The sequence below is a fragment of the Gobius niger genome (assembly GCF_951799975.1).
Source record: "Gobius niger genome assembly, chromosome: 2".
In the NCBI taxonomy this organism is placed as follows: domain Eukaryota; kingdom Metazoa; phylum Chordata; class Actinopteri; order Gobiiformes; family Gobiidae; genus Gobius; species Gobius niger.
In genome coordinates, this window is record NC_136853.1 from 27,871,111 (window position 1) to 27,885,246 (window position 14,136).

At 39.8% G+C, this 14,136-nt stretch overlaps 2 protein-coding genes across 2 annotated transcripts; both read right to left on the minus strand.

The window, feature by feature from the left end:
- Window positions 1-688: 688 nt before the first annotated feature.
- Window positions 689-7,689, minus strand: pip5kl1 (phosphatidylinositol-4-phosphate 5-kinase-like 1; the record flags this gene model as incomplete). The annotated part of the gene is given in 10 exon segments (XM_079551471.1): window positions 689-1,863; window positions 2,641-2,803; window positions 3,723-3,835; window positions 3,916-3,971; window positions 4,051-4,085; window positions 5,505-5,629; window positions 5,732-5,886; window positions 5,953-6,003; window positions 7,370-7,665; window positions 7,668-7,689. Coding segments are annotated over 10 exon segments (1,440 nt in total). The 3' UTR covers window positions 689-1,439.
- Window positions 7,690-10,128: 2,439 nt separating this feature from the next.
- Window positions 10,129-11,282, minus strand: dpm2 (dolichyl-phosphate mannosyltransferase subunit 2, regulatory). Its single transcript, XM_079551768.1, has 4 exons — window positions 11,204-11,282; window positions 10,555-10,644; window positions 10,383-10,485; window positions 10,129-10,289 (listed from the first exon to the last, which is right to left on the minus strand). The coding sequence occupies exons 1-4, from the start codon at window positions 11,255-11,257 to the stop codon at window positions 10,234-10,236; spliced, it is 303 nt and encodes a 100-aa protein (XP_079407894.1). The 5' UTR covers window positions 11,258-11,282; the 3' UTR covers window positions 10,129-10,233.
- Between the last annotated feature and the right edge of the window lie 2,854 nt (window positions 11,283-14,136).

The following is a 14,136-nucleotide window of genomic DNA, read 5'->3' on the forward strand; positions in this document are numbered from 1 at the left end:
GAATCATGTCTTGTATCATTTACTGTTGTAAGAAAAGCAGAGACTGAGTCGTGCAATAAGTGTGAATCGTTTGAGGAACTGTGAAGTTGTGGAAAGGGAAATCCTGGGGTTAATTCTTGTGTGTCCTGGTCTGCCAGAAAACCCATCTATGGTTTTACTCGGTCATCTCTGCAGTCTGTGCTTCATTTGTGAATCTGTAGTTACGGGAACACTTTTGGATTGGGAGAACAGGCCACAACAGTTACCAGAACAATTATATCATCTCAAATCTTTGCGGGATTTTCCAAAATAGTTCCCGAATCCTTTCACCCTGAAAAATTGAGACATAAGGGAATACGTTTCCATCAACAGAGGATTAAATGAAGCACTGACTGCAGTAATATATCAGGATGTCTATCAGAATAGACCTACTTTAAAAAGAATTGGGGAAATCAAACCGTACATTGTCGCATGCTGGTTGTGATATTCATGGTGTTGTACAATGTCAGTAAAGCAACTAAATTATGTGTGAATGATTGTCTTTTTACAGAGTGACTTTTGTGATGTCACTTTAAGTTAGTGTTATTTTATGCTTTTATATGTGTCCAGTTTTGTTTTTGTCACCCCATTGTCATTATCTGGTTTGATATGTAATAAAGCATATGTGTGGCAAAGCAAAAGAGTGATGTTTGGGAGGCCATCAATAAAACTTCATGATTCATCGCCGTGCAGGGGTTGACCGCATGTGCACACATAGATAGATCTTTATTGTCATTGTACAAAATACAATGAAACACCGATAGAGCTCGCATAAGCATAGTACCCATTCTCTATACCAGTGGTTCCCAAACTGTGGTACGTGTACGGCGTACGCAAAGACATTTTAGGACGCTTGTTCTGGATCAAATGCCTCAAGAGCGCATAAAACTCAATCCTGGTCCACTGGGACAAAGCAAAACGTTACTCCTAACAACCTCGTTCTCCAAATAATATAAAACTTTCTTTTCAAATTAAAAATGGTTCAAATATGGAAAACTTGCTTGAGTTCATTGTAATAATAAATGAAATAGATATTCAGGGGGCACAAGACTGGTCACCCAAAGCTTCAGGTGTGTCAGCTCCAAAAGGTTTGGGAACCACTGCTCTATACCAATAAAATCATCAATGATCATAAATATAAGATCATTTCTCAAGTACATCCTTAGTTAAATAAGAATCAAAAACACCTGTTATTGCACTGGGCCCAGTCCTTGTCCACCTGTGCCTTTGCGCCTGTAGGACCCACTGCAGGTGGGTAAAAGCTGTTCCGCCGCTTGGTTGTTTGCGCCATGGGGGTTAGTAGTTCAGTGTATCACAGCAATGCTACAGTTGTTTTGTTGAGGTGTACCGCAGTAGAGCAGAGCTTGCTCATTGAAGAATCAGATGCCCTGAAACATCTTCCATTATGGATCATGGGGGACTCAGTTGGTGTGGTCTTGGACCCACTGCTGGAGTCTGACACAGTACATGTTTGGGCTTACTGTAGAAAAGCTTTTACCTGGATGACGCAGCCTTTTCCATAAATGCTCTAACCGCTTCCTCAGGCTGTACACTGTGAAAATGTCTATGATGCCAATGAAGTAGCGCTGCTCAGGTCCATCAATCACATGCAAAGGGTTCTTTAAATTGGGCAGTAAGCGGCGGTTTTGAGCCTGGTAGTCAAGCAGATCATCTGCATCACTGCATGACACAGTGCACTTGCTGTAGGCATAAACCCTTTCACCTCCAGGTGCACCTTCTGTCACTTCTTTTACGTCGTCAGACATAATAAGACTTGATTCATCTTCTATTTCCCCTGGGACTGAAGCAATAGGATGTTTTGGGCTGTAAGTTGGGTTCACAGATCTATAAGACAGTGGATGAGTCAACAATAAAAATGAAGGCGGTGTTGGAGGCATCTACATTATAAGGTACAAACTAAACCTGCATATTCATGGCATTTGGGATAGTCATTGATAACCAAACAACATTGTAATTTTTCTACCAATCTCTGAAACAAATCTGGAGCTCCTCATTTGCAAAGCTCACAATGCTGAGTGTGGTATTGTGGGTTTTGTTTACGAACAAGCACAATTGAATCATTTTGTATTGACCATCTAACTTACGGTAATAATTAGTCTGCTTAATAAATGTCAACATATGGAGTTCTCTTGTCACTCAGTTAAAAAGAACCTGTGTTATGTCCTGTGGGGTAATCCTTTTTGAACACCTCCAGTGCCCCACATGAGCGTGACTGATTACAAACTGATGAGTGGGGCACAAGTGACATCTACTGGTTAGATTCTGAACAACAGATTGACAATATGACTCTTTTTAGACCCACTTTTATTCTCGGGCTTGTAACACCCCCTGAGTTGTATGGTTGTGCGTGTCTTTTCGTTTTATTGATTGTTTGTTTATGTTTTATTTGTTTTATTATTTATAAGTATTTCATAGCATCTATTTATCAATGTATTTATTTTCAACTGTGTCTATTGGCTTTTAATGTTATATTGTTTTTTAATTGCTTCTGGTGTAATGATGTTTTATTTTCTTATGCAGCACTTTGGAAACTCTTGTTTATAAAATGTTCAATAGTAATAAGGTTTGATTGTATAATAAAAAAATAAAAAATGCACTGACCGCTTGGTTCTCATGATGACACTGGCAAAGGAATGCCCTTGGTACCGCTCATCCCGGTGCAAGGGCTGGTTCGCCAGGAGCAAACTGTAGTCCAGCACATTCAGCCTTCTGAGAAACTGCGTGTCAATCTCCACCTGTCGCAGCAGCCAGGATCTCTGCTGCTCTGATCACGGCCAAACAAAGCACATGCTGGCTTTATTTACAGGTCAACATGGTTCATATGTGTGAATTAGGGCTGGGTGATATGATAGAAACAATATATTTTCTTCCTTGATGTGATTTGTCTCAAGTTTAGACAAGATTTCTATAATAAGCCTCATTGTGTACAAAGAAAAATGAATGCTTCCACTCCAGTACCATTTAACACAACTACTACTACTACTATTACTACTACTACTACTACTACTACTACTACTACTACTCAACTGGACCTGGCCCATGGATTCCACAGTCTCCTCCCTGAAGGCATTACCTTTAACGGGTGGAGCACATGTCCTTATTGTTCTTTTGTCTATTAAAGTGAAGTGTAAGTTTCAATATTTTACAAACTTAATAGATTGTGTATAATTGACCGCCTGGATCTGAAATGTGAGGCTGAGGATGATTAAATAACAGTATTTTTTCAAAAGTCCCTCGCTTTGCTGATTTCAGACAAGGCGGGATACCACTTCGACCAATGAGACGAACTTTCCTGTGTTTGGTCCAATCAGGAAAAGAAGGGGGAGGAGCTTGATTGTTTACTTTCTAAAGTCTGTTCCTTTTCTCCTCCTTTTGCAAACCAAGAAGTGCTTTCTGGTTAAATAGGGGAGGAATTTGTCTCCATCTCTCCTCACTTTGCAAACTTACAGACTATCACTTTAATAATGTAATTTTACTGCTTTGTTCAGCACTTTGGTCGACTTTGTTGTTTTTAAAGTGCTCTATAAATAAAGTTGGATTGGATATGTGTGTATAAATAAGCATATGTAATCATTACCTGTGTCTGCTTAGCATGTGGAAGAACTGACAATAAACGAGACTGAAATGAACTGAAGGTGTTGTTTTTTACCCTTTAGGTTGAGCATGTTGAACTGTGAACTCACCCAATGTAATAAACTGCCCTTCAAAGTTGAGGTCTTTGAGCACCACAATGATCTGGCTTCCCTCTGGGGCTGGGTCTGTCCAACGACTGACCTCACAGCCTTTAATATCATACCTGTAATTCAGATCAGAATCAGTGAAGAGAAAAAAAAAATCCATGAGTGAAAAACATATGTGGCATGTAACTCCACTAACCTTGCATTGATTCTGTCATCGGGATAAAACACACTTTGCATTACAATAAAAAACTTCTACACAAAAACAGGATACTTTGTATTAGAAAAGGTTTTACCATACTGATTGATTCATCATTTAAATTTGGATAAGCACCTTTTGGCGTTGAGGAAGCGTGATTCTGTGGACACCTACACACAAAAGAAGTGCACATTCAACCAGGAGCGTGTCTAAAGGGGGTGCTTATAGTAAAGGTCACCCTGGATCATGGTTCTGATCTCATTCAGAGTGAGGAAAGCAGTAGTGTAGTCTATGTGATACACAGGTAGTATATGGGGTATAACCTATAGAAAGCCTGCAGGGTTTCCATATATCCACTAGTAATTGATCCTCTGTGCAGTGTTATTTTAGCATTTTCTCTTTGTTAAAGGAGCTAGATGCAAGTTAGCCATGTCATACTCACTACTGCCACCTCTGGTCATACGTGTAACTGCACCTTCTATATTAAGCTCGTGCATGACAGCACTTCAGACCGAACTAACACCTTTTTGAGTGACAGTGCAGGATTTTAGAGGCAGTTGTAGAGAACAGGTCTGGGCTCATTCTACACATTAGGACATTGTTGTAACATGTAGGGGGAGGAAAATACATAATTTTGACATTTTTAAACTCTGTATAGTCCCTCTAAGAGACTGGCATAAAGTTCAGAAAATGCATTTATTTCCTAAAGCCCAGAGAAGGGACAGGGATCTCTTCTCTCTCAGCCTCTCTCACCCAACACTGACACACTGTGCTCTTCATTGGGAGATATTACAGCAAACAGCATGGGCACAGTGCATGCTATTATGTAAATATGATTGTAACTGCACATGGCTAGTTTGCATAAGCCTGGACAGCTACAGTCCCAAAAAGAATAGACTTATAGACATTGCTGTGCTGTGAGTGTGGCTAATGGCAGAGCAGAACATGTTATGTTGGTTAGTTATTCTCTGCAAAGTGCATGAGGCTGAAGGCTCATAGACTGAATCTGTGTGCTGAGTGCTGTGGGGGCAGAGCTGAGAGGAGAAACAAGACTGGGCCCCTGAAAGAAAACTGGTCCTGTAGAATTACCCAATATAATAAACTGCCATTCAATATACAGGTGAAACTCGGAAAATTGCAATGTAAAAGTTTATTTATTTCTGTAATTCAACTTAAAATGTGAAACTAATATATGATATGGACTCGTTACATGCAAAGTGACATGTGCCAAGCCTTTATTTGTTATAATTTTGATGATTATGGCTTACAGTTAAAAATATTATAATTTTCTGATATTTATAATGTTGCGGGGTTGTTTTACAAGCTGAGCCATAATAATCAAAATTATAACAAATAAAGGCATATCTCACTTTGCATGTAGTGAGTCTATCATATATTAGTTTCACAGTTTAAGTTGAATAACAGAAGTAAATGCACTTAACGATATTCTAATTTTCCGAGTTTCACCTGTATATTCAATATACATCCCCAGTCTGGAGGCTCGTTAAAAAAAATCACAGCACACCCATTAGAAAGATTAAAACTTCCAGTGACTGCTCACTATTATTTATGGTTATACATTGCCTTACCTAAGAACTTGACAAGAAGTGAATGAGGGTACTTCTTCAGATGCTCCAAGTAGATCTTCAGGTTGGACAAAAGAAATCGAATTTCCCTTTTATTCTGAGTCTTCAAAAACAGCCGTTTATCGTTTCTATAAATGTGAAAACAAAGCTTGTTTCACAGACTGGTGCACATTGACTTTTGCAAACAATAGCTATATTTGGCTTATAACTAAGATTGAAAAAACACACACGTCAGGAAAAAGTCCGCCCTGCTTTTGGAGTTACTGATAAACTGGAGATAACAATGCTCAGAACAAAGGGTTTGCTGGTACTCCTGCTCAGTCATGCCCAGAGACCCGCGCAGACTCGCAAACACAGGGCCCGCAAACGTCTCCATGGTGAAGTCCTGGACAGACAAATGAGATGCAAGGGTGAGTGTTAGGCTGATCTGAGGTCTGTTAGAGAGTCTTACCTTGTGAATGTGAGTCACCTCTGACCTGAAGTCTTCATCAGACAGTTCAGCCTGTGAACCAATATAGAAACGTTACTCATGTTGTCTATTTATGACATGAAATCCCTTCACTAAGCTTCATACCGGACACCAATACACAGACACTGAACAACATTGAAGTAACTTAAGGATATATGATACGGCTGTACAATATTGTGAAAATGATATCACTGCGATATTTCACTAAACCATTTCAACACGATACATGTTCCATTCTAATTAAACACAAATTGTAAGTCACTAGTTTTTCAGTAAATTGTGTGAAAGATGTGAAGTTAGGAAAAGTTTGCTTAAAAATTAACACATACATAAGTTCAATGCATTGTTTGTTTTTTGGCAGCGTTTGCAAATCGATTTCAGTCAGATGAAGACTTGAGTAATGTTGCGATATATTGTGGTCTTGCAATACGGATATTGCATCACCTAATATCGCGATGCAATATTTTTTGCGGCCCTAGTTTGTTCCATAACAATAAACCAATTGAGATTTTAAAAGGTAAGAGTTATTGTTCACATAAAACAATATGAGACTGCAGGGTGTGTTTATTGTGTTGATTAAGTTTATACTGTAAATGTGTATTGAAAAGAATATTGCTAAAGAACTTGGTTCACTAAACACATCAATCATTATTGTTAGAAGCACTATTTAATTGTTGTATGTAATTTTTATGTTGTCTATAGCTAATATTAGTCAATGTAAAATATGTAAGTAATATTTCTGCAATACAATTCAATGTATAATACTGAATCCTGATATCTATGAGAGCATGTGATTTTGACTCAAAGCTTCACTGACCGACAGTGACGGCTCCATTCACAGCTATAGGAGCTACATGTCATAGATCAGTGGGGTTTTTTCCCCCTGCGCGTGCTTTAGTCGGGCGGTGCCTTCACAGTGCAAAACTGTGGCCTCCACAAATGTATCAAAACATGAAAATAATTGCTGATAGCCTAAGTATTTATTTCAAACAAATACACTTTATTTTACACAATTGGAGTGTTTCATGCACCAGTAGTCCTTTCTCAGTCATATTTGAAGATTTTTAAACATATCATTTAATCTCTGACCAAGCAAATCTCTCGGCCCCTGTAATCCCAGGCTCCCCCCCTGGGGAGGCCCGCCCTCAGGTTGGGAACCACTGTTGTAGATGACTGTTTTTAAGGCACAGTCACGAGGTGCTGCATCAGCAGGGATTGTGCAGAAACAACAGAGATCGCTCACTTCGGGCCAAGATTATGATACTCCAAATAATCCATTCTCATTGTGTTAATTTTCACAACTGTATTAAATATATTTCAGTAAATACTAGTCATTAGTAGCACTATACCCTCTCTTTGAACAGTTTACATCAGGATAAGGGTGTGGTGGTGTACTCACAGTTGGCACGTGGTCGCTGGTGTGTTGGATGGCTGTGGCCAAGCCCTCTTTCATCATACATGTCAGGCGATAGAACTCATGCTGCTCATCGATCTGAAACAGCCCCAGAAGCTTCCACTGCTGCCTGAGACCTCCCCACCTCCTCCGCTTTACTGTCTTCGAGCGCTGCCTGGAACTCTCCATCTGGTGCTCTGTGGCGAACGAAACAGTAGCTGGACAGACTGCAGCAAAAGGAAATGAAAGAGTGGAGGGAGGCCAGAGAGGGCAATGCAAACACAAAAGACAGCTGACAGTCACTGAGTCTTTAACAGAGTAACCATAGCAACAAACACAAAAGCAATATTGCTGAGCTGCAGGTAATGGATAAACATGTAATTTATGTTTGGAAGATACCATCCAAATCACAGTTTGTTAAATGTTAATGTTATTACCATAATCAGATGATGTAAGAAACTGCTAATTAAATATAATGTAACTTTCAATTGCTTGAGATTAGTCAGTTAAAGCAATATGTAATTGGGGCTCTTGGGAAAGATTTTAAAGCCTCAATTGTTTCATTTAATTTCGAGAGATGCCCCGAAACCACAATTCATCATGAGCATATTATCTTCAAAGCATTTTCAGCGTGCTCCATAGCAACATGAGCTTTCCCATCTGCATTTGACCATAAAGAAGACTGTGTGCCTGCCTCTTTGGAGGACTGTTGTGCAGCGTGGGTCAAAGAAATCGTAGGAGACACATTGTGGTAAAAACAAAACAAAAAAACACCCTCTCATCACACTGTCCACTTAAGTGTTTGTAATGGTCAGTGTTGTGATGGCCATAGCTGTGTGTGAGTGTGCTTCTGCAGTACAGACATGAGCGTTTTGTGGCTAAAGTCAGTGTGGATATTGATTATGACCAGCTAGAACAATGGTTCCCAAAGTGGGGTCTGGGGCCTCAATAGCACTGCAGGGGGGCTCCCAAAACGACAAACAAATACGTTGAGAAAAAAAAAAAGCTTTTACAGTTTATGTACCACTTTAATCCGTTTATAGCCTACTGTTATTGCTGGATGTTACTTTTTCATCTAATTTTAGCCACAAAAAGACAAAACAATTTCCTTTGAATAGAGAACATGATAATTATTTGAGGGGCCCCAAGACATTTTCAGATTGATAAGGGTGTCCCACATTGGGAATGGCAGACCGAGAACATAATAATCACATCTCACAATAACTCAGCACCTAAAGATGCTTCATCCAACAGGTTTGACTTTTATGGATTTGAAAAAAGGAAAATATCAATATGGTCACTCTAATATTTCTGCCTGCATATGTTCCACATTGGGTGGTCAATAATATATTTATTTGTCCAGGTGTCAATACTTTGTTTTCATCTGAAACAAGCAAAAAGCACAGGCACAGCCACACTTTCCACACAAAACAATAAGATAAGATTAGCCTTTATTGATTTATTGATCCACTGCAGGATGTGATGACACCCTGTGACGTACAGTCAGGGGAAGCAGTGCCTAGTCATAAGGAAAATATCAATAAAGAATATTATTAATAAAAACTAAAGAAATACAATTAACTCAATTAAAAGTTATTTTTCTGATGATTATAGTGATTTTTTATGATTTTGAGGTTAAAAGGCTGAATGTTTTGTCAGTTGTCAATGTCGTGTAAAGGAGACGCTGAGGCCAGCCTCTGATATCGCTGTCACCAGCCTCTGATATCGCTGTCCCACACACTGACCTGGACTTGTTCATTCAGCGTGCTCTCCCGTTCCGGTCCTTTTTCACCCTAAAAAAATGAAGATACATTTGACAATGTTTTTTTTCTTGGGAGTTTAGTGTGTTTTCTTCTTCTGGATAAATAATCGAAAGCTTACATGCCACGACTAACCTTTCAAAGACCCGTTGTGAGGCCAGCTTCATGAGGCTCACATACTCCCCCTGACGATGCGAGGGGGACACACATTTGCACCACACATTTCGAGTTCACACATTTCAACAAATGATATTTCTTAGGCTGTCTGCACCGCATCAGGATAGTCAACAACTTATCAAGCAGGCGAGTAGGGCTGAAACAACTAATCGATTAATCGACAACTAATCGATTACTAAAATAGTTGTCAACTATTCCAGTAATCGATTAATCGTTTTCTAGTAAACACAGACTAAAATTGAGCAAAAAAGACATGACAATTATGTATTTTGGATGAAAACCTACTTTGTTTTTTAAAGTGAGGGTCTGCAGTGTTTTGTACATCGTAAATTTCATGAATATCTGTCTTTGTCTCGTCCAATCAGAAGCAGAATTAGCACAAAGAGCCTCCAACAAATGTCTACTTTAAGTTTACTCCATCAACATGTCCTCAAGCGGCGCCACTTTAGCTTATGTGATTAAAAAATTGAAAAAAATACAATTTCCATGCACCTTTCACAGCCAAGCGATTAATCGATTAATCGTATAAATAATCGGTCGATTAATCGATTACCAAAATAATCGTTAGTTGCAGCCCTACAGGCGAGCAGGGTTTGCGCCCCATGTGTGTCATGTTGAGTCTTTTATGACAATATTGATATTGTGAGAATATGTTTTATGTTGAAATGGTAGCTTGTGTGTGAGGAACATTTACACAGCTATCAGAGACTGCTGGATTATATTTTTATATTACTATTCTTTATTACAAAAGTGATGGGATACATATATGATGAAGGGATGATAAAGGAGACAAGTGTTTTTACATCAATGTACCAAATGCTGATATCAAAAAGTGGATGATTTTACTGTAGTCACTGTGACAACACTAGTTGCATGGGCAGGAAACATTTTGTGAGGTTGAGCTCAGAATCTGAAGTTATTGCTGTATCATGGTCAGTCAGTTTTCTTTGGCTTGCGGTTTTTCCAGAGGACCACTGCGGTGAAGGCTCCTGTGTAATGAGGGCAAACAAAGTGTAGAAGAGATAAGTTTTACAGTAAATACAGAAGAAAAACTCCTGTGCTCTGATGAAGATGATGCCCACCTATACAAATGAGCAGCACTATTGCTGCAACACCTGGTAGAATGATTGAATACTCCCGAGGAAGGAAATAGTTGTGTAGGACATGATCACCGGCTACAAATGGCTGTAAAGAAAAAAGAATGTCAGTCATACATTAATGCTGGTAAACATAAAACAGACGATCAGGTCATACCAGCACAATAACCCAGATGGAATAGTACGTGAACAGGACAAGACTGAAGACAACAAGGCCCATGCCAACTGCTTGGTCCACTCCAGTCGCCTAAAGACAAGAAATTCATGAGCATTACGTTTTCTTCATTTTCTGTCTGTCTGTCTGTCTGTCTGTCTGTCTGTCTGTCTGTCTGAAAAAACATATTTTAGTCTAACAATAATTACTCCATTCTAAATTATGTGCATCAGGAATGTCTGAACTTACAAGTATTACAGTCATAAAAGACTAGATGAGTAGTGGCTGTACGTACTGCCACTAATTGTTTTTTTATGTACATTGTTACAAGTCAAAATATATGTAATATACGTAACAAGTGAATTCTCATTGTGAGGTCAATAAAGGATTAATCTACCTGGCCCTGTATCTGAGTACTTTGTTTGTTCAGAGGCTGTGCCCCTTTGGGAGCCCTCATCAATTTTAACTGTATGTGTGAACTAAGCTAATGAATCAATTCGATGCCAATTAGACAAACTGCACTACATCAGAAAATCTATTCTGATGTAGAGATATGATTCTGTACTACAAATCATATCTCTACAAGTGATGATTTATAGCACAGAGTCGATTCCAAATTAAAACCTATGACATTAAATGAGCTCATTCTTACCATATCGTCTGTTTTTAATCCTGTTTTCGAAAACTTCCTGAAAGTCTTCGTCATGAAGAGAAATCCCACTCACTACAGGCGTCCTGGGGCCTCTGCTGCCCCCCTCAGGCACATCTGTTTACTACATTTAGGAAAACGACCAGTGGCGAGTACAAGTACTCAGCTATTCGGAATTAATTGTACTTCTTAGAGTAGTTTGACCATATGCTATACTTCTTACTTCTACATGAGTAATATTATAATGACTCATATAAGAGTAGGCTACAAGAGTATAGCCTACTCTTATTTGAGTAAAAAAAAAAGAAAAGAAATGTTACTCATACATTTTTATGTTCAAAAGCTTCATGTTGGCACATAAAACATATGTAGTTTGTGTTTCATGTACTTTATTCTTCAGGAAAAATGTTTTTGCATATTTCTGTAGCATTTCCTTTGGAAATAGCCTGTTGGGATTTGTAAATCCCTTTATGTTTGGTTTCACATAGGGCTTAATTCATGTCCATATGAATCGAAAATAAGACTTTTGAAGCTCAAACAGTTTCTCAGTAGCCACAGTACTCAAGTAGTATTATCCAAAGATACCGTTTTACTCTTACTTGAGTCATTATTTCATAATCAGGATGATGTTAGGACAAACGTGCAGATCAGAATGACAAGCCTGTGTTCAATTCTGACTAATGGAACAAATGGAGCTGCCATTTCTTTACAGGAAGAAGTTTATTTGTAGAGCACAATTCATACATGAGGCAATTGAAAGTGCTTCACAGTTGCATAAAATAACAAGCAGATAAAAATCAATCCATAAAACATCAACATAAAAATTAATTAATTACACTAAAAAGCAAGAGTGCAGATGAAACACTTTCAGTTGTCATATGCGCGGGTACAAACAACTGTTTTTTTTAGCCTGGATTGTCCAGTCTTAACTTTACAGTCTATGCTTCTTGAGTAAAATTACGCTTATTTGAGTAAACATTTGAGCTGTAATCAAATCAATTGTATTTACAGAGCATGTTTAAAACAGTCAACGCTTACAAAGTGGCAAAAAAGCTGGTTTATTCACCCTGTGAATGCTGTACATGGGTTGATTCTGGAGGAAGTGGAGGCCAAGTTGCTTTAAGTGGTGTAAATACACATTTAAGCCTCTGGGAGAGTAGGAGAAAAAAAAAAAAGAAGTTAATTTCATCCCAACTAAAAAAAAAACAAGATAATAGAACAGGGGTGGGCAATACATTTTCACACATGAGTAACTTGAGTAAAAATAGTAATACTTCCCGCTCACTGACAACCTTGCAAAAATAGTTTATTAGGATTAGGTCAACATTATGTTCTGAGGTCTCAGGAAGTATTGCCTCTAGTAACCGATGTGCGAAGTTTCTCTTCTACACATAAGTAACTTGAAATGAGTTATAGGGCCATGCCAACAATAACTTTAACTAATTCTGCTTAACTTTCTCTCATTGCAAAAATTATATCTGGAGCTCACTTGATTGTAATTGTACATTTTGTAAAAAGATACAAAACGACAACAAAGCTCTGCATTGACTTTGCAGCTTTGTTTTAAATACACTGCTAACAAAAACTTAGGGCACACTCAAAAAACACAATGTAACTCCAAGTCAGTCAAATTTCTGGGATATCAGACTGTCCAGTTAGGAAGCCACGCTTATTGTGAATCAGTTTCACTTGGTGTTGTGGAAATGAAACAGACAACAGGTGGAAATGAGAGGCAATTAGCAAGATCACTCCAAAAGAGGAATGGTTTTGCAGGTGGTGACCACAGACCATTTCCCTGTCTTCATCCTTTGTACCGTATTTTTGGAATACTTTTGCATTTGTCCAGTGTTCTCACCACTAGAGGTATCATGAGGAGCATCTACAACCCACAGAAGTCGCTCAGGGAGTGATGCTCATCCAAAATGGCACGTCCATTCGTGCTGTGGCAAGAAGGTTTGCTGTGTCTCCCAGCGCAGTGTCCAGAGCATGGGGGGACTCCATGAGGGGGGTATGAGGGCCCGACGTCCACAAGTTGGGCCGGTGCTTACTGCCCAACACCGTGCAGCACGATTGGCATTTGCCCGAGAACACAGCCATTGGCAGATTGGCCAATGGTGCCCTGTGCTCTTCACGGATGAGAGCAGGTCCACCCTGAGCACATGTGACAAACGTGACAGAGTCTGGAGACGCCCTGGAGAACGTTCTGCTGCTGCAACATCATCCAGCATGACCGGTTTGGTGGTGGGTCAGTGATGGTCTGGGGAGGCATTTCATTGGAGGCCCGCACAGCCCTCCATGTGCTAGCCAGAGGTTCCCTGACTGGCATTGGGGACCGGGATGAGATCCTCAGACCTATTGTAAGACCATATGCTGGTGCTGTGGGCCCTGGGTTCCTTCTGATGCCTGATAATGCCAGGCCACATGTGGCAAGAGTGTGTCAGCAGGTCCTGCATGATGAAGGTATTGATGTTATGGACTGGCCTGCCCGTTCCCCAGACTTAAATCCAATAGAGCACATCTGGGACATCATGGGCCAGATCTTGTGGCGGCGCACGGGGCGGCGCAGGCTCTTGGCGAATTATTTTCCGAGTGGCGGAGCTATGTGCCATTCGCCTCCGCCACCTTTGAGGGGGCGTCACAAGAGGAGGTGACTGCACTGATGGAAACACGGCTGACATTCACTTCCTCGTTTACATTGCGCTGTCTTGCGTTCTTTCTTAAGCCTTAGGTCAAACTAAAAACTTTATTTACCCCATCGTGAGCTAAACGATGTTCACGTCTCGAGAGAAGAAGAGCTACAGCGTCCGCTGTGGCGCGGATCGTCCCGCGCTTGGCGTGAACGCGAAGCAAAACAAAAGCACATGTTCACCCCCCACTCCCACACAACCACTCTCCTGGACGCGGAGTCGATCTGGTTGGAGGAAAATGCGTGCGTC

Coding starts and splice junctions, on each gene's coding strand:
- dpm2 (XM_079551768.1), bottom strand. CDS start 11,257: ATGACGAAGACTTTCAGGAAGTTTTCGAAAACAGGATTAAAAACAGAC. Junction 10,645..11,203: donor GATTAAAAACAGACGATATG/GTAAGAATGAGC, acceptor TCTTGTCTTTAG/GCGACTGGAGTGGACCAAGC. Junction 10,290..10,382: donor AGTGCTGCTCATTTGTATAG/GTGGGCATCATC, acceptor CTCATTACACAG/GAGCCTTCACCGCAGTGGTC.